The sequence below is a fragment of the Chelonia mydas genome, chromosome 9 (assembly GCF_015237465.2).
Source record: "Chelonia mydas isolate rCheMyd1 chromosome 9, rCheMyd1.pri.v2, whole genome shotgun sequence".
In the NCBI taxonomy this organism is placed as follows: Eukaryota; Metazoa; Chordata; order Testudines; family Cheloniidae; genus Chelonia; species Chelonia mydas.
In genome coordinates this window covers 24842191-24863127 of record NC_057855.1, presented here as the reverse complement: position 1 = coordinate 24863127, position 20937 = coordinate 24842191, and the positions used below count along the sequence as shown (strand labels likewise).

General features: G+C 42.3%; 1 protein-coding gene across 3 annotated transcripts in view; it reads left to right on the top strand.

Moving 5' to 3' along the window:
* The window catches only part of MME (membrane metalloendopeptidase), a 66483-nt gene extending 46201 nt beyond the window's left edge, over positions 1 to 20282 (top strand). For all 3 annotated transcript variants that reach the window (XM_007057363.4, XM_043522791.1, XM_043522792.1), the window contains exons 18-23: positions 3859 to 3978; positions 4734 to 4867; positions 9899 to 9964; positions 13240 to 13335; positions 13723 to 13799; positions 18334 to 20282. In XM_007057363.4, the coding sequence (XP_007057425.2) occupies positions 3859 to 3978; positions 4734 to 4867; positions 9899 to 9964; positions 13240 to 13335; positions 13723 to 13799; positions 18334 to 18433 (593 nt within the window). In that variant the 3' untranslated portion in view covers positions 18434 to 20282. The remainder of the gene's footprint in view (positions 1 to 3858; positions 3979 to 4733; positions 4868 to 9898; positions 9965 to 13239; positions 13336 to 13722; positions 13800 to 18333) is intronic.
* The last annotated feature ends 655 nt before the right edge of the window (positions 20283 to 20937 follow it).

Sequence of the window (20937 nt, the reverse complement as noted above, 5' to 3'; positions counted from 1 at the left end):
GTCTGGATTTTGTTATGTAACAGGAGTCATGGAATCAATGCTCTTATAGGAGGGTGGGTAAAAACCCATGAGTCCTGACGGTATGTTTTGTACTGTCCAGCCCTCGCCTGGACAGTCCAAATATGTGTGTGTGTAGAGTCCATCAGTTCGACAATGACATTTTCATGCTCTTTCTTTTTATGGATTCTGGAGTGACTCTGAAGTCCAAAGCATGACGCGCATGCTTGTGAGCAGATCGAGCAGACAAAGTAATTGGTGAGCTTCTTGGTAGCTTCAGCAGTAGTATGATGCTTTTCCCTTGCAGCTAACAGTCGATTATTTCTGTCCTATTCAAAGGCTTGGAAAGCTCGAGTGCTGTGTCTTGCCATGCTGCTCTATTTAACACAGCCTTCTCAACATCATCCAGTTTTATTGCACCAAAAAGTGTGTGCTGTTCTTGATGCTGTCCTTGCAGCACTTTCTGGAGCGGCCTTGATTCCCGTGTCCTTGTGCCAATTATCCATAGAAAATTTTTCTGGGGAGTTGATATTCACACATCCTAATGATGTGTCCAACCCAGTGTAGTTGGGCTTTTATCAGTATGGCCTTGATACTTGTGGTCTTTGACTTTTGGAGAACCTCCAAGTTGGTAATCTTGTCCCGCCAGCCGATCCCGTAATGAGTTGCAGAGACTGCAGATGGAAGGCCTCTAGCTGTTTGAGATGCCATTTGTACGGTGTCCAGGTTGCACAGCCATAGAGGAGAGATGTGAGCACAGAACATTGTAAAGTTTTATTTTTGTTGAGAGGGTTATGTTGTGGGATTTCAGGACTTTGCTACATAGCTTTCCTAATGACTGAGAAGCTTTCTCTATCCTGTTTGTGATCCCTTTGTCAAGAGATGCATCATGGGAGATGTTGCTGCCAAGATAGGTAATCCTTGCTTTAGTTGGATTCCACTGATGGACATGCTAGGGGATATGGCATGGAGCCGTGAAGATGATTGGTGCAACATCAAAGTTTTCTCCAGGCTGCTTGTGAGGCCAAACAATTTTGATGCTTCAGCGAAGCAATCTGCGATGCAGATCTCCCTCTGTGTGTGCTAGGAGGGCACAATCATCCACAAAGAGTGCTTCTCTTGTTAGTCAGTCTGTTACTTTTGTTTTTGCTTTAAGCCTTGTAAGATTGAAGACTGAGCCGTTGTATCTGTATCTGATGTATGCCACTATTGAGCCCATCTGTAGCATGGTTGAGAACTTGGGTGAAGAAGAGGTTGAACAGCACAGGGGCAAGGACACAGCCTTGTTTGACTCCATTTGAAATGGGAAAGGAGACAGTGAGAAAAAGTACCTGACCTTGCGTCCCCTCATGAAATAAATTAATGATCTTTACCAGTTTTGGTGGGCAACCAAGTTTTCTGAGGATCATCCATAATCTTTCTCTACTGACTGTATCAGATGCTTTTGTGAGATCAGTGAAAATACTGAACAGATTCATTGTTCAATACATTTTTCTTGTATTTAGAGTCCCTTATTCCTTTAAGGGAATAATATACAACAACTTGCCACCTTAAATGGAATTAGCCAGACACTTCAATGTAACACACTGGATTAGATAAAACAATAAAACAAGCTTATTAATTCAAAGAGATGGATTTTAAATGAGTGCAAGTGAGGAGGTATAAGGATTAGAAATGGTTACAAGAAAAATAAAGATAAAACGCTGTCTAGTGCCTAACTTAACAATCTATATTAGATCCAAGCAAAGTTTCTCACCACATGCTTCCAGCAGTATTGTCAGGACTCCTCCCCAGAGTCCAACAGCTGCTTCTTTTATCTTCTGAGGTGCAAAGAGTGAGATGGACAGGGAGAGAAAAGAGAGGTGCCTTTGGGCTATTTGCCCTTCCCTTTTAGAGTTTCAGTCCCCCTCTTGAAAAGCATTTCCGGCTGAGAACCAGGAACCAAAGAGTCTGTGTGGAAGAATGTTCCCTGCTGGGTTTTTTTCACCTGTGTTTGCTCACATACAGGTTTTCTTTTGTTTCCTCCCTTCCCCCTTTCTGCTTGATTACTCTGTTTACAGCTTAAATGCAAATTAAGGCAAACACATACTCCTTTGTTCAAGACAGGTCTGTTTGACCAGTTTGATGCTATGTGAGTCTGAACATGTATTTTTAATATCATAAAGGGGGAAATTTATAACTTTACACATAATGCTGCTGCACACATTTTACCATATTACTGATCAGCAAGTTATACGTTTTCAGATGATACCTCGGAAGGCATACCTTGTACAAATATTATTACAATAGCGTATAGGGCAGTAGTGGGCAACCTGTGGCCTGTGGGCCACATGTGGCCCATCAGGGTAATCCACTGGCAGGCCTCCATAAAGTTTGTTTACATTTGCACAGCCTCCCGCAGCTCCAAGTGGCCACAGTTCGCCGTTCCCGGCCAATGGGAGCTGCAGGAAGCGGCAGCCAGCACACCAGCTTCCCGCAGCTCCCATTGGCCGGGAACGGTGAACTGCAGCCACTGGGAGCTGTGGATGGCCGTACAACTGTAAACAAACTGTCTTGTGGCCTGCCAGCAGATTATCCTGACAGGCCACAGGTTGCCCACCACTGGTATAGGGTGCAAATATAGGGGTGCATTCTGCCACACCTCTACATAGGAATATAATCAGCTGATGCTTTGTTTGATATTGCCCGGTTTTGCCAATAGTTAAGTTGTCACAAAGTACCTGCAATATCATTAATTTCTTGTCATTTCTACTGCATTTCCTGAAAATATTTAACATCAAAGCATTTGGACATTACGTCTACAGTACAAATTGTGTTGATTAATCAATTTGCTGATTATTCTCAGTAGGCAGCGTTCATGGACAATTACTGTGGCTTTTTATTTTGTCTTTTAATATTTTCTTATTTCCCCTCCCTCAATATTTGGAGGAAGAACTTGAGCCAAACTAGGCTTTATAGCAAAATACTGAATGTATCTATTCTCCTTATGGGAAAATTGTCCATTAATTCCTCACCCTTGTTATATTGTAGTTCCACAACCATACCATTCACAATGGGAATTAATCCCTTGTATTCGGGGAACCCCAGTGATGAGTGTAGAAAACAAGAACCTGCATAGAATACAAAATAGAACAGAATTCTCTAATTCATATTTGAAGATTTTTTTAATTCTTCATCTTTACAGAAACACGTCACAATTGAAACATGCATTTAATTTAATTGATTTATGTATTTGTGACATTGCTTCTTCTGTTAATGGCCTAAAGAAATGAACACAGAACTGAGTGAAAGGAACCCCTGTGGCCCAGATCTTCCCCTACTGCATATAACTTACTCATATTGGTTCTCATGGAATCAATTCATATCCTTAGCTGGGAGAATAAGGTCTTATCTCTGACAATGACTCCTTGTGGGGCCTTGGTCAAACAATTTATTCGCTCTCCTGGTATGGTCTCTGACCTCACTGGGTGTTGTGAGGATTAATTAACATTGCTAGATCGGTCTGGGGGTGCCAAATGCTGTATAATAGCTAAGTACCATTACTTCTTTTTGCTGCACATAACAGCGAAGATCCAGTTGTGAGTTGCCAAGCAAATGTTTGAAGGGATGTTTCCCTTTCCCCCATGTTTGATTTTTTTTTTCATTTATCTTCACTTCTCACAGAGCTTCCACATGTAAATATATTTACCCTTTTTGCTGTATTTGAGGGCAAACAGCTTGACTTCCTCACTGAAGTTCATGTAAATGATTCTGTAATAAAGTACATTTCTTGTAAGTGATCCCATATGAACGAATTACTTTATTAAAGTTGAATGCATGAAATAATGAATCAGCATCTTACTGTGTTTTCTTCCTTTGCAGTCTTCCCCGCAGGCATTTTGCAACCACCTTTCTTCAGTGCCTCTCAATCCAAATCACTGAATTATGGTGGCATTGGTATGGTCATTGGCCATGAAATCACTCATGGATTTGACGACAATGGTAAGGTTCAGGGTTTTTATTGGATAATCCTTTTGGTAGACATTGCATTATTGACTGCATACTTTGCAGTCTAGTCATTCAAGGTAGCAGATAAAAAGATGGTGCTTTTAGGACCCAATCCTATTTCCTTGTGATTTGCACTGGTGTTCTCTGGAGAGCAACAGCCAAAGCACTACAGAGGCACTAGGGTAGCCTCAGGGCTGCAGCAGTAGCAGAGACACCAGAATAGGCAGGTCCAGGGGGCCATGGCCCCACCACTTTTAAAAGTGAGGAGCAAGCAGGAGGTGGGGTCTTGGGGACAAGAGGCAGGATGAAGGCAGGGCCTTGGGGGGAAAGAGCGCCACAGGGGGCAGGACCCTGGTTCAGGCACTGATGCCCCCACTCCACTTTTAAGAAGCTTCCGTCACTCCTGAGCAGTAGCACAGCACATGCTCTCCCTCCATCATGGTTTTTTGACCAGTGGATCTCCTGCTTTTCCCCCAGGCTATTCCCAAAGCCCTTTGTATGCTGTTGTGGAGAGAGCCTTATGTTCTAGGCAACAGTACCGTTCCTTCCTGGCTAGAACACAGGCTTGTTTTGAAATAAGAAAAAAGGCATCATTTCTGTGATTGCTTCATTACAGAAACACCTATTTGCATGGATAATTATACTGTAATATATTTTCTCCTAACTGAGAAAGTAACTTTTATTGCCCTTCATTATTGCATCATCAGCTTGTTTCTTACATACATCATTCTGTGTACATATCCTTACAGGTAGAAATTTTAATGAGAACGGGGACCTCATAGACTGGTGGACTCCTGAATCAGCAAAACATTTTAAGGATCAGTCGCAGTGTATGGTATACCAATATGGAAACTTTTCGTGGGACCTAGCAGGTGGACAACATGTAGGTCATTCATAATTTGTCTATACAATGTCATTTTAAATGAAATTAGATGGACATTTAAGGCCCAATCCCACAAACTCTTATATATGAGAGTAGTGCCAATGTGGTGTATGGCCCAGATTAGCCTCCCTCAGAAAAACCTGTGGAAGGAGACTTTGGTGGATGACATCTCCAAGAAGATCACATACATACTGTCTGATCCAGCAGGGGTCAGGATTTACCCCCCCCCCCTTTGTAAGACCCTGGTTTGTGACTGCAAATCTGCACCGGCATTGGGCCCTGAAAGCCATAGATTCATAGATATTTAGGTCAGAAGGGACCATTATGATCATCTAGTCTGACCTCCTGCACAACGCAGGCCACAGAATTTCACCCATCACTCCTGCAAAAAACCTCTGTGCTGTTGTGCTACTGAAGTCCTCAAATCGTGGTTTAAAGACTTCAAGGAGCAGAGAATCGTCCAGCAAGTGACCCGTGCCCCATGCTACAGAGGAAGGCGAAAAACCTCCAGGGCCTCTTCCAATCTGCCCTGGAGGAAAATTCCTTCCCGACCCCAAATATGGCGATCAGCTAAACCCTGAGCATATGGGCAAGATTCATCAGCCAGATACTACAGAAAATTCTTTCCTGGGTAACTCAGATCTCACCCCATCTAATATCCCATCACAGGCCATTGGGCCTATTTACCATGAATAGTTAATTACCAAAACCATGTTATCCCATCATACCATCTCCTCCATAAACTTATCGAGTTTAATCTTAAAGCCAGATAGATCTTTTGCCCCCACTGCTTCCTTGGAAGGCTGTTCCAAAACTTCACTCCTCTGATGGTTAGAAACCTTCATCTAATTTCTAGTCTAAATTTCCTGGTGACCAGTTTATATCCATTTGTTCTTGTGTCCACATTGGTACTGAGCTTAAATAATTCCTCTCCCTCTCCGGTACTTATCCCTCTGATATATTTATAGAGAGCAATCATATCTCCCCTCAACCTTCTTTTAGTTAGGCTAAAGAAGCCAAGCTCCTTGAGTCTCCTTTCATAAGACAAGTTTTCCATTCCTCGGATCATCCTAGTAGCCCTTCTCTGTACCTGTTCCAGTTTGAATTCATCCTTCTTAAACATGGGAGACCAGAACTGCACACAATATTCCAGGTGAGGTCTCACCAGTGCCTTGTATAACGGTACTAAAACCTCCTTATCCCTACTGGAAATACCTCTCCTGATGCAGGTGAGTCATTGAATTGTAACTCCCTCGCTGGACAATGATTGTTGATGCATTAATATGCATTAATGATATACATATATGGATAGAAAAATGACTTTCAGCAGATCATAACATTTCCCCTGATACCTTACAAGGCACGCTTTATATGTAAGATCACGATTATATAAAAATGAGGAATATGAGGGTTACAGAGTGCTCCCCCAAGCACAGAATGTCACAGAGGGACCACCTATACGTAATTAAAGGTAGTTCAGTTTTTCACAGGAACACAGAACCCTGCAGTAGCAACCCATCAGATAATCTGTCCCCACATTAGGTTTCATCCTAATCTCTAATATTTAGAGATTGTTTTAAACCCTTAAGCATAAGGTTTAATATCCCTTCCTAAATTTGTGAGAATTAACTATTATAACTCTGAATGGCCTTGTTTTCCATATAAAGTGTCTAACTTGTTTTTGAATCATGCTAAGTTCTTGGCCTCAATGGCTTTCTGTTGCTGTGAAGTTCCACGCTATAACTGTGCATTGTGTGAAAAAGTATTTCCTTTTATTAATTTGGAATTTGCCACCTTTTTATTTAAATGAATGTGCCCTTGTTCTTGTGTTATTAGACAGGGAGCCCCCAATCTACCTTCTCTATTCCTTTTATTATTTTACGAACAGTCTCCTCTCTTACTCATCAGCTATCTGAGATAAACAATTCAATCTTTTTTCAATCTCTCTTCATGAGATGGTTTCTCATTGCCCTTTTCTGAACCCCCTCTAGTTTTTCAATATACTTTTTTAGATAGGTTGACCAGTACTTTACACAATATTCTAGATGAGGACTCACCACTGATTTAGGTAAGGGCATTATGATATTTTCTGTATTCTCCATCTTATTCCTTCCATCTCCTACCATCTTATTTACTTCCTTGAAGTAGCACACTGAGAAAAGGTTTTCACTGAGCTGTGTACATGTATGCCATATCCTTTCCTGAGTTGATACAGTTAATTTAGAACTTTGTAAAGTGTTTACATTTTTCCCTTCAGGGTGCACTATTTTATATTTTTCAACATTGAATTTCATTTGCCATTGTATTGCCCATTTGCCTAGATTTATTAGGTATCTCAGATTCCTCACAGTCTTTTCTGGGCTTGGCTAACCTAAATATGTGTGAATCATCTGCAGATTTTGCCATCTCTTCCCACTTAAACTTCCTGGTAGAACAGGAAAGATAATTTATTTTTGGCTTCATTTCCTTGGAGCTGGAGGTGGGGAAAATGTACCTCCCAGTCTAAACTCGTCATACCTGCTACTTTCCCTGGCCCACTCAGTCTCTCCCCCTGCATTGTCAGCAGCACAGATCCCAAACCAGGTAGAGACAGGCCTCCAATGAGTCTGGAGAGAGCTATGGTATTCATCACTATAGTTCTTGAGTCCTGAATAAGTAGAGGCTTGCAGATTCAGGCCCTCAGTCTGTTTATGTACGTTTAATGTTCCATTAACTCATAAAAGCAGGTGACGATAACATCTGTCTTCTTTTTTTTAACTGAATATGGGTCCAGCCCATTTAACTCAAATGGCAAAATTTCCAGTTGAAAAAGTATTGAAGGATACTCAGTCATATCAGTGTATTTCTATTTCTCTTATAAATAGAGACCTGTATTAGCACATTTTCCTTCCATTGCTGCAGTCTCCTCTACTCTTTTGGTCTGGAATTTGCTTAGAGTCTAAGCAGAGCTGTGAACCCTTCAAAGTTCAATTTGAACAGCTTCATGAATTTGTCAGAACCATTTTGCATATATTCACAGGCCGTGAAGTTAAGCAAAGTTGGCATTCAAACAATTGGGGCTCTCTCATAGAGGAAGGGTTTTACAGTTAAAGACCTAGATTAGGATTTAGGGTTAGGTGGGTTCTAATCTTGAATTTGCTGATTTCCTTGTGTGATCTTCGGGAAATCATATAAGCTCTCTTTGTCCCCAGTCCGCATCTGTAAAACCGAGATAACATCACTTCCCTACTTCATCAGGATGTTGTAAGAATGAATTCATTAATGTATGTGAGGCACTCAGATATCACCACAGAAAAGCCAATGAATAAGTGTTAAATCTCATGTATCTACAATCCACGGTTTGGAATGCATACATGTGCATGGGCTTGTACCAGGTTTGGTGGTTCACTAGAACAGCAGTATGTGACTTGTCCCAAGGAACTTCTCCCAGTGAACCTCCTTCAACTGAAAATGCACTGGGAAAAAAACATCCTCCTAACCAAACAGCGCAAAGAAATGTTGACACAGAAAGAGCTCTAAGAATCTCGACTAGCTGAGAAAGGCTGATAGAACTAGACAGAGGTAAAACAGACTGAGTGCCTTTGGAGTTCCAAACTTGCATTTCTCACGTTTAAAAGACGGAGTTTCAATTCTCTTTCACCTGAAGTTTCTGCTGAGCTGCCTGCATTCTCTGTGGACAGCTTGTAAGGGCTTGTACGGCACGAATGTGCTTTGCAGTTTGTGTTGCTGTTTCTTTCACAGAGAAGGCCACACAGCAAATGAGGATGAGCCCCTGAAACACTGTTGGACAGTAAATGGGTGGAAGGTGTTTACAATAGCACCTGATTCCACTGTGAAAGGCCAGTTACTTACAACATCTGTCTTGTTTATTTGGGACTTCTCCAGATAACCACATGCAGTGTTCAGCAGTGTTGAAAGCTGTTTGTATAAAGAGTAGAGTTTCAATGGGATGGAACCTCCTGCTGCAAGTGATGAATGAGGGGTTGCTCCCAGCTGTACCTTTGACTCTTATTGTCTCTTTGTTGACAGCTGACAAGTCAGTTCATTGCCATACAGAACGTGCAAAAGACAAACTCCCATCCAGAGGAGTTTTCAATCTATCAGCTATACTAATAAGATCACCAGAATCCTTTTAAAATCATTTGGGGAAATGACAGCGCAGGTTTTTATCCTGATACTTATCCACTCTCAGAATTGAATCTAATGATGAGTTGCAGTTTTATGACTTCAGATGACATGCAGTTTTGGATTAAGGACTGGCAAAGTTGTTCAATAAAAATAAAGAGCCAGGTTCTCCACTAGCATAGCTCCATTATCTTTAGTGTTACTACGTTGATTTACACCCACTGAGGATCTGTCCCAGCATGTTGATTAGAACATGAAGCTAAGGGGCCACCCACCTTGCCTGATATCCAGCAAAATTTCTAGTAAGGTTCCAGCAGATTTGCCAGTCTTGGTTCTGTTAACTGATGTCTTCCAACATCATGAAGTCTGGATCTTCCCTGCTTCATGGGTTTCCAGTGTATTCTGGCCACCACTGGCCTGGAGACCTTGAGCAGTGATGACAAAAGCCACACTGAGCCCAACAGCATCAGCCAGACCCACCGTTGAGATTATAGCAGAAGTAAGGGGGATGGGTTTGAGAAAGATAAGAAGCTGGATTTTAAGGACACAAAGAACAAGAAAGAGTGAATTAATCAGCAGACATCAGAGAGTCTGGGCAAGAAAGATATGACAGCCATAAAATGCTCATTGTATCGAGAGGGAGTTTGGAGTTAGGGTTTGGAGACAAGGGAGGCAGAGAATGTTCAGATGCATTAACATAAATCTTCTGTTAAACATTGAAATTTGGGAGGGCTTGCTTGAAACTTTTGCCATTCACTCATCTCTGCTTTGGAACCTGAGGCTGCTAGTCAAGGCCAAAGTGGGTAAATAAACAGGAGATATTCAGAAGTTTAGCACTGTAATTCCCAGGATAGAGAAGCTTTTTTTGCAAGAAAACCTGCAACTTTTTCATTTCTCTCTTTGCAGCTGAGTGGAATCAATACTCTGGGAGAAAACATTGCTGATAACGGGGGTGTTAGACAAGCTTATAAGGTGAGAAAGATCCATTTTCTCTTTGTCTTCACTGTTGAGATTATTACTGTTGAAACACATTTATTAAAGTTCCTTGGCGGGGGGAAGCAGTTTTTATGTGTGGCAAAGACAGAAGGACACTTTACTGTAATTCTCTGTCACCGAGTCAGCTTCTAAAACAACTGAAACTTTGTTACCTTTTGTTCAGTATATTGCTCACTTTAGGGAAGGGATTTTCTATTCCTAGTGCTCTTTTGTTTATTATTGCTCATTACAGCTCTCTCTAGCTCTCTCTCACTATTACTGGTTGGGCATAGAATTTGTAGAATGAAAACACTTAGTGAATCAATCCCACACAAACTTTAACCTGACTGAAATGATCATATTGACCTGTTGTCTATGTCTGTTCACCAGCATTCTTGTTTATGAGTGGCAGCGAAAGATAATGGTAGTCTTCCAAGTTCCACCCACAAAACAGTCTCTGCCCACATGGAACGCCATTCACAGTAGATTGCTCAGATGTTCAAAATATGATCCTGCTTGCTTTCAGGGCTTGGTTTCCCCTTACTGAGGTCCATATACACCCATCAGCTCTGTGTGCTAGGCTACCCCTGGGTGGGGGCCCAGATAGGGTTGCAAACTCTGACTGAAGCTATTCTGGAGATTTTTTTTTTCCAACATGACATAATGTCATTTTCTTAAAATACCCTATTAAAATCTCCTGGATTGCTTTCAGTAGTCACCGGGAAATTGATGCCGATGCCGATTCAGACCAATCCTGGACCAATCCAGACCAATCCTGGAGGGTTGGCAACCCTAGGCCCAGATTCCCTGCTAGGCTCTTATAGGCTTCTTGGGTTTGGGATGGTAAAATGGCAGTACTTTCCCAGTTCCACTCTTGTGGCACCACAGTGAGCTCTCCATCACAGCAGATGATGTAGATCCTCATAATATGACCCGCCCTCTCCTTTTCCACTTTAATCAGAGTGAAATATTTCACAATGTTGACACTTTATGTAATATCACTCCACACCAGAGCACCCCTGGAACAAATGGGGCAGCTCAGACCTCTCAGAGCTATTGTTTCAAGTTCTGCAAACACAGGAATCACTGCATCAGTTATACTCAGTTCACTAGGGAGTTCCTGGAAAGCTTAGATTCTGGACAAGGCGGCAGCAGCCAGAAAGAGGAGCTGGTATGTCATACTGCTACATACAAGCTCAATCCAAGACCTGGTTTATGTAGCATTTAAACAAGAAAGCACAAATACACAGGATATTATCCTGTCTCAAGTCAATGGGAGCCCAGAGCAAACCTAGCACAGGGAATAATAGCAAGTCAGCAGTACTACCAAGAAGGAACTGGGTCTTCAGAGTTACTGTGATATCACAGATATGGTCTGTATTATGAACATGTGAAAGGAGCAAGTTTCACTTGATGACAACAGATTTTTTACAAGAATTTAGTTCAGGAAAAAGTTTCACCATTTCTGCCAATGAACACTTTTTTTTCTTTTCAAAATAAAAAGAATCCACAAAATTAGCAAATCAACTTAATTACAGCCTGAAAAATGGCCTGCATTTTCATAAAAGTAGCCCTAGGGAAAATTTCCTTTTTCATAAGGAAATGTTGCATTTGTCACCACAAAATCAGTTTTACACCAGACGTAGGTATGAATCAGATTCTGATTGCCTACGGCGTAAATATGGAGCAAGAGCAGTGGAGTTACTCCACATTTATACCATGTAAGTCAGACCAGATTCTGATCAAAGAGGTCTTATAACTGAAGCATTGTCATAATTCCTGTGGTAACAGCCTATGGATTTAATTAAATAGCTTGAAATTACTTACATTCATGGAGAAAACAAAGAATTTGGGAACAGAATGACACATTTGTGTTTTGTGTGAAATCAGAGAAGATGGTGATTTTTCCTGCAACTGAAACTTGTTACCCCACAACTCTAACTGTAGTTATCATGGAAAGGATCAGGTCAGAAATGTTAGCTGATTAAACAGCAGAATAAAGCCTCTGTTTACACATTAATCATCTTGGAGACAGATTGTGCCCCCTGGAGCCCAGGCACAGAGGGGTCCTTCATGCGCAGAAGGGGCTCAGTCCACTCCACGCTGCAGTCCATGCACCTAGCCAGCGGAGCACTCTGCATAGTCCAGGTGGTCTGAGAGGAAGAGTGGGTGGGTGAGATGAACATCGTCTCCTTATTCTGGGCTCATGCACTGTACTTTAGGAAGACAACACATCAGGCTGCATTAACTTTTCTACATAGCCCCTCTGGGGGCTGTGGTGGGGTAGTCCCTGTTAGAGTGGCTCCGAAGGAACATGCACAAGCCCAAGGTGCTGAGGGTCAGAGCTTCCATGGGGCCTGCCAGATTTGGAGGTTGGCCCCTCACTCTTTTCTGTGGAAGTTCAATCCCCCTGTCCACAAGGAGATATGAGCAGGGCTAAAATTCAGCTGGTACTGTCCGGAGCAGAGCTCCGGTAAACATTTTCAGACCCGCTGGAGTTTTTATAGGATTTTGGGAGAGGGATGTGGGGGGAGGACTCAGGAAAATACTCAATAAGAATGTAAACCCTGGATATAACCATGGCAGGGGACAATCGAGCCGTAGGTAATTAGTAATGCTGGGAAATGCAGCATGAGTACATGACAGTTAAATGGGATCTGATAAAATATTAACTAATGTAAAGCTTGCTGAAGTGGGGAGGTTATACGCGGCAGGTAAACAAATCGGCCTGGCCCACCAGGGGCTTTCCCTGCACAAGCGGCGGAACAACCAGTTTGGGAACCACTGGTCTAGAGTTTGTGTCTCTACAGTTATTGTCATACAAACACAATTCTCCTATACATTATCTTTCCTATAAAAAGGTGCATGACATCTGGATGCCGAGGGCATGATATATGGCCAGCTATCACACCTGTCCTACTGAGACAATGATATCGCTGCGTTTCCTTTTCTACCAGTAAATTGCATTCCTTGGACCTAATCCTCCCCTCACTTACCCCAGTATAAATCAGGAGTAACTACCTGAACTCAGTGGAGCTACACCACTGTAAAACTGATCTGAGAGGAGAATCAGGCCCTGGGTCAATCAGATCATTGCATTTCTTTCCTATGCTGGCCACTCTTTTTCTGCACATGGGTGGCATTCAGCCAGAGAGGATACCTAAAATAGTCTTGCTGTAGTATGTCAAATAATCCATGTTCCTTCTCATTAAAGTGCCATTTTGATAAGGGAAATAGGAAACCATAACATTTCTGCTCCATTCGTTTTGCAGGCCTACGAAAACTTTGTCAAAAAAAACGGAAAAGAAAAACTGCTTCCCGGGCTTGACATGAACCATAAGCAGCTGTTCTTCGTGAACTTTGCACAGGTATTGTATCCTTCTTGACTGGAGGTTTGAAAATCATTTTGAGTTACAATTTCACCGTAAGCTGAACAGCAGTCTGACTTTTCTCATTCTAACAAGAGCTGGCAGGGTTGTTAAATTGAGCAGTGTCCAGAGCAAAGCAGACAGGATGTTAATCCTAGCTACACACGTGAATTCATGCAGGAGTAAGTCTGCTAGGCACAGTCTTCTAGGCTCAAATGCCTGTGAAAGTGTACTACAGTATGTGGGATTTTATAGAATCCACATTTTTTCACTGTGGTCCAATTTGAAATGTGTTCTCCAGCATTAAATGTTTCATAATAAAACTAAAGCAGCACTTCTGAAAAATCTTATTCACAACAAATCACTTTCTTTCTGATACGTTTCTAGATATGGTGTGGAACATACCGTCCAGAATATGCTGTCAACTCCATTAAAACTGATACGCATAGCCCAGGCAAATTCAGGTCAGTGTTTATAATCATCACCCTCAGCTGTAAGATAGCTTTTCATTGTAGATATCAAAGCACTCTACAAAGGAGAGCAAGTATCATTATCCTCATTTTATGGATGTGACACAAAGAAGTGACATGACTATCTCAAGGTCAGACAGCAGGTCAGTGACAGAGCCGGGAATAGATTGCAGACGTCCAGGCCTGTGGCCTTTCCTTGTTGCCTCCTATGATCATGTATGTTCATTTAAGCCTCTGCTAAGGTTCTCCCCAAGATGGTCGAAAGACAGACAAGGAAGTGACTTAAGGGGCTGCGTGGCCTGAAGGCTAGGATTGAAATCCTGGCTCTGCTGAAGTCAATGGCAAAACTCCCACTGACTTCATCGGGGCAAGGATTTCAGTTTGTATGTCTCTCTTGACAGCTCTAAGGAGAGAGGGCTCAGCCAGGGAAAGATGAAGAAATCAAATGGTCTCCCCACAAACAGGGATAATAGAAGGGAGGAGGATGGGCCTTTTTCTATGGTGGGAGCTCTTTGCCTAAAGGTACGCAGGCATCACACCAAATCAGAAGCAGGAGCACCCTCCAGAACTCTAGTGGTTCTTTTGTTTTGCTTTTTATTGTCTGGATTGGGTCTTTTCCTTCACTGGTATGGCACAGACAGTGTGACTGCATCCCTAGACCTACATTATTATTATTTAATTGTACTGAGGCACTGTCTAAGGGCCACAAACAGGACTGGGGCAGCATTGTACTGGGCACTGTACAAACACAAGGGAAACAAGGTCCCTGTTCCCTCCCTCTCCCTAACAAGAGGGAAGAAAAAAAGGCTGGTAACAGAGATTCTCCACCGCGTGAGCAACAACAGACCCACGCACTGTGGCGTGATGGAAAGTTGGTTTACTTTTCCTCCCATCAGGCAACTGAGTCATAGGTGATCATGCCTAGTGGTAGGAGTCCAAATGCCAGAGCCAAGGGGTGAAATAGGGTCAGAACCAGGGCCAAAGGTCAGAACCAAAATCAGAGTCCAGGTGCCAGAACCAAGGGTCAAGACAGAGTGGGAGCCAGAAATCAGAGCCAAGGCTCAGAACTGCATTACCAGGAGTCAGGGAAGGCAGCAGTAGGGCTGGCTCAGAGCCAAGAGCAAAGCTGGGACAGGACTGGGTGCAGGGCAGGGTCTAGGCTGGAGCAATGGTGGAGAAGGGCTTGGAGAGAGACAAGCACAGGGAAGCAGAGACTCTGTGGACATGTGCATTGAGCAACCACCAATCTGCTGCTGCTGCTGAGCTTAAGGACCATCCTGCTAGCTTCCTCAGCCAGGCAGGCAGGGCGGTCCATCAGCCAGCCTAGCTGACTTGTTAGGCTGTCAGGAGTACTGAGCAGGTGCAGGGCCTTCCTCCTGGCAAGTCAACCCATTCTGGAGAAAGCTGACTCTGTGTGTGAGGGGGTGTCAGGAGGAAGGCCCTGCAGCTGCACTTGCTCAGTACTCCTGACAGTCTAATGAGTCAGCTAGTCTGCCTGACTTCCTCTTCCCCTGCAGGGGCTGCTCCCAGGGCAGGTCAGACTCACCTCTGGGGTCTCCCCCAGCTGCAGGAAGCTCCATGTCTCCAGCTGTGTCCTCCCCACCCAGAGAGGCTGCTGCTCCAGATGTCACCTCTCCTCCCCCACACGGAAAGGCTGCAGCTCCAGCTGTCACCCTCCCCCATGTGGAGAGGCTGCAGCTCCAGCTGTCAGCCCCCGATTCGGGTGGGAGACTGCTGGGAAAACCACAGAGATGGTAACCCATGCCCCCATACCCTGCTACCCTCACTTCTGTGCTGGTGCTGGCTTTAAGCTGGGTGCCCAGCCAGCAGCCTTCCTCTCTGGCTGCCCAGCTCTGAAGGCAGTGCCCCTGCCAGCACCAGGGCAGAAGTGAGGGTGGCAATCCCATGACACACACACACACACACACACCCCACACACACACACACAATAGCATTGCAACCCTCCCACCTTTGGGCTGGGACCCCCATGATTACATCTTGAAATTTCAGATGTAAAAATCTGAAAACATGAAATTAATTAATTTTAAAAACCTCTGGCCATGAAACTGACCAAAATGGACTGTGAATTTGATAGGGCCCTACTTATGAGGCTTAGGTACCCAGAAGTTACAGACGGTGTGGGCTGATTAGGACCCTTAAATTTTAACCTAAACCAGCACAACATTCCGTTTGAACAACATAAAAACACTGCGTTTGTTCTTCTATATCAGATCGGCTAAGTCTCGTCAGAATGGTAGATGCCACAATACCTGTGCTAGCCACAAAAATCATTGTGAACCCTACAGCACTTGCACTCCCGCTGATCGCATTATCTTCTGATACAGCTCAGCACATCACTTCCAAAGGGCTTTTTTTCTTAACCCCCTCTCTTTACCAGAGAATTATTGCTTATCCCACATATTCAAATATTTGGTGAAAGCAGAGACTGTTCCTGCTGTTGTCATTAATTGGCATTTTGGTGTGGGCGTTTCTGTGTTATCTGCAAACCTCTCCCCAAGGCAATTATATTTAAAACTGCTGCAAGCCGCTGAATCTAGGCACAATGTTAATGAGGATCTCTGGCAGTTCGTTATAGCTTTGCCTCATATTTGTGTTATTAATTTGTACAGTTCATTCGTTCTTGTGATCGGCTTGATGTCTTTATGCATTTATATTTGGATGCACTTTGCTTCAATGTCATACGTTAAGTCTCACTACTGTTTTTATATCTATATAGGTGGCTACAAACGAAACGTGCCTAATCCTGCAAACCTTTACTCACACAAGTCATCTGACATGAGAAATCTCACTGATATTGCAGGGACAGCTTGCCTAAGTAATGATTTGCAGGATCAGGCTCAACATCAAGCTCTAAAATCTAAAGCATCTTTGTACATATTAGAATTATATCTAAAACTACAACATATTTAACTTAAATATATAAAACTACCAGTATATTAATGACTTTGTAACAAAAAGTCATATGGACTCAAAATGTATAGGTTTATTTTATGCCTATTGCATTTGCTGGAACTGATTTATTTCTCTGTCAAGGTGGGATGGGCAGTTCTTTATATTGCTTTGTTATTTGCATTATATGTTTTTAACGTATGGATTGGTTATTTTGAGCACTGGATGGAGAATGACAGAAGCTTGTATATACCTGAAGTTGATGATCAGATTACATTTGTTACAATTAGAATAAATGTAGCAATAGAATACAATATCTAAGTATAATAAAATAAATATGAAAGGAAGCCTTAGATTTTTGATCTCTAAAAGAGGAAAAAGAAATGAAGTAATTTTTCAGATAATTTGCATTTGATTGTTATTCCATTTTAAAACAAATCAGATATAATGACAGATACAAGTCAAATCCTGCTCATCTGACTCACCTTATTGGTATTAGTGACATAACTAAAGCAAGCAGGATTTGCTCTCCACTGCCAATAGATCAAAAATAATGACAGCTATAAGTAAGATTTTATGATACACAGAATATTTTTGGCTATGTTTTTGGCAAAATCCTACTTCAGTAGCTCCAGCCCTGGGACTGGTCAAGGCTTTGCTGGATCACTTACTAGAAAGCCGTCTTTGTTTTCTCTCTCTTCTATTTGGTCCCATGTGCTGCTGATGGCTCCTGACAATACTTACCAAATATTCCCCTTTTGATTTTACAGGGCCGATCCAGTAATTTGTAACAAATGTAATCTGATAAACTGCTTCACCTCTATTACTGCTCACAATTTCCACAGACAGTTCTTGATTATATTGAATCTAATTGTTATTGAAATTATTCAGAAAATGATTTCTGCAAATAATTCTTGCTTCACAATCAATTCAGTGCCACTATTTGATATTTGACATTAAATACTGGAGTTGTTTTGACTAGATGTATAGGTCACAGGGTATATTTCTGCCCTGGGAAGGGTGTAATTCTCAGAATCAGATTTCACAATACAAATCTGAAAATTGCTTTTGACTAGCATTTCCCAAAATTCACTTAAAATCTACTGTTTATGTCAACATTTCTTCCAGGAAACTTGTTCACTAGAATATTTGTGGGCAGTGACCAGAAAAAGGGGCATGACTATAGTCAAATGGAATGAATACTAACAAAAAACATCTTCAATATTCCTCCAGCGCTAGGTTTTACCTACTTTTACAGAGGACTTAAAGCACAAATGGAACTGTCAGAAAAATTGTCAGCAAAACGAACAAAAGGCCATTACCCTGTTCCTATGATGTCAATGAGAGTTTGACTCCAATAGACATCAATGGAAATAATATCAGGCCTGTGTTTCTACGGGTCGCCTTCTTTTGTATGTGATAGGGAATGTGCAAACTGGAAAAATAAAAATTTAGGTGGGCCACTACCATTTTAGAGGAGAAAGGGGGATAACCTGAAAATGCTTATGGATGTTTCCTGAAATATTTTGAGGTGCAGAAAATAACAGTTCGGTTTTATTTTAAGTTGGGTCTTGAAGAGAATTAGTGGTGCCAACTTCTTTTTGTTTTTGTTTTAAAGGATCATAGGATCATTGCAGAACTCTGCAGAGTTTACCGAGGCCTTTTCATGCACCACAACAGAGTACATGGACCCTGCAAAAAAGTGCCGTGTTTGGTGACAGCTATAAATCAGGCACCCCAAGGACAAACTTCCCAGGCAAACAGAAATTTGGAACTTACTGGGAGGACTGAGGGAAGGAAATGTGCTACAAAAGTCATTTGTTAGTGGCAAAAAAACCAACAATATCTGTGAGATCAGAAATTCAAAACAATCAATTCTTCAAATTAAGGTTTATAGCCAAGGCAGCAAATATAATATATAAACTGCTTTTTTATGACCAAACCTTGCAAAATATAAATCACTTAATTGTTTACCTATTTCTTCACTCTTAAACAACATTGTTATTATAGTTTAATTCTGTTTCCCATTTGGTCTACAGATTTTTTTATTTTCACTGTGGAACACTTAATCACCTACTCCTTTGAGAATGTATACTGATATTTCTGATCAGATGGAGGAAGAAGATATTAAGTAACACATTATCGTGGACACAGTGGCGTAGCTAGGTGGAGCAAACAGGGCAGCAGACATAAAAAAAAGGTACCACCCGCTTGTACTCACCGGGTGGCGCTCTGGGTCCTCGGCGGCACTGAAGGGCCCCGCCGCCAAAATGCCACCAAGGACCCGGAGCGCGTGAAGGCCTGTGCTGCCGAAGTACTGCCAAGGAGCCAGAGTGCGTGAAGGCCCGTGCTGCCGAAGTACTGCCAAGGAGCCAGAGTGCGTGAAGGCCCGCGCTGCCGAAGTACTGCCAAGGAGCCGGAGCGCGTGAAGGCCCGCGCTGCCGAAGTACTGCCAAGGAGCCGGAGCGCGTGAAGGCCCGCGCTGCCGAAGTACTGCCAAGGAGCCGGAGCGCGTGAAGGCCCCGGCTGCCAAAGACCCGGAGCACTGCCGGGTGAGTAAAAATTAAAAAAGGAGCCTATAAATTAAAAAGGCGCCACTTGTGCTCAGAGGGGGAGCGGTCGCTCCCCCCCTGGCTACGCTACTGCTTGGACATCAAAGTATAATAAGACAACAGTTCATCTAAAAAATGTCAGACTCTGTACCCTCTTCTGTCATGATAAATGTGTTCTACCAAATGTTTGTTTTCATTTTTACTTGAAATGATTTATATGAGAAAAGTCCAAAGACCTGTTGTAATTCACTTAAATAATTTCTCAGTAATTATTCCAATGCTTAAAGGCTATTTACTTGGTTTTATTTACCGCCTTCCAGCCAAAATGAAAATGTAGCTAATTTATTAATTTTTGAGTTTACAATCAGTAATGTTGTGATCAAAGACCCCTTCACAGGTTTCTAAGAGTTGTCTTGCTTTCTCTAAACTTGGTCTTTTAAAAAGATTTGTAATAATATATAAATCATAGTTTTTATATTTAATTCTGAGCTACACTTATGACTTGAAGTTATTGTTATATATTTTATCAGTGGCTGCATATAATTGAGAAATTTTAGTTACACATAGTATGATATGAAATGACAAAGCCTATAAAACAGATCTCTAAAGGGATGCACCAAAAAACAACTTTTGAGACTCACTTTTTCAATTTTTAGGGCCTGATCCAGTAAATACTTTGACTTTGTTGATGTCAGTAGTCCATTTGAAGTCAATGAGACTGGTTATGTCATTAGAGTTATAAAAGTGTTTGCAAGATTGGATCCTTAATTGGTACTGGCAAAAGGCTTTAAATACACTATGATACATATGAAATGCCCTCCTGCAGGTTGCCAAGGAACTTACTGCTTCTTGTATCGAAGCTAGTTAAGACTTCCAAAAATAAACACCAGATACCTCCAATGACTTCTGTAATGGGTAAAACTATGTTCATTTTAGCTTTCCAAGTTTGTCGTCTGAGGAAAACCTTTTGATAATAAATTGAAATTATGAGCCAACTGCTCATTATTGTCTACAATGACTGCAGTGTATGTGTGTTTTCTGTGGAAGATGTGCAGTAACAAAGATGTGTCGTCTGCAGTAGAGGTACAGAAATTCCAAACTCCTGGGGTTCCTGTTATGATTAACATGAGAACTCAAATTATTTGATGATAGTTAAAAAAAATAAATGGATAATTTGGAATCTAGGGAAATTACACCAGAATGGACTATGCTAGTCTTTGTCTCACATGCGTTCATCACACCAGGCTGACAAACAAGATACATCAAAACATAGAGCACCAAGTCCTCTTCCTGCACCCTGCCCAAGTAGTCAGGCTTAGTGCAGGAACAAGAGGAAAAAATACTCTGTGGATGCTACTGCAGCTCACCAGCCACTGCATCGCCACTCGACAAAGGACAACAGCAGTGGCTCAACGTAATGGCAGCCCCCAGGCCATCTGTCAGCTCTGCGCGGCTAAAGCCCATTGTATGGAGATCCTGACAGAGACCCACACAACTTGGCTCTGCACTGTATTCCCAGTGTAGACCCCTGAGCTGGCTTTCCAAATTCTACCCCCCACCTTGCACAAGAGAACTCTAATCCCAGTTCCACTCCATCTGGGTCCCCCTGTTGGCACAGCAAAGGGGATAGCAATGTGTGACCTAGGGAGCCCCTCAGTGCCAACTGGCAG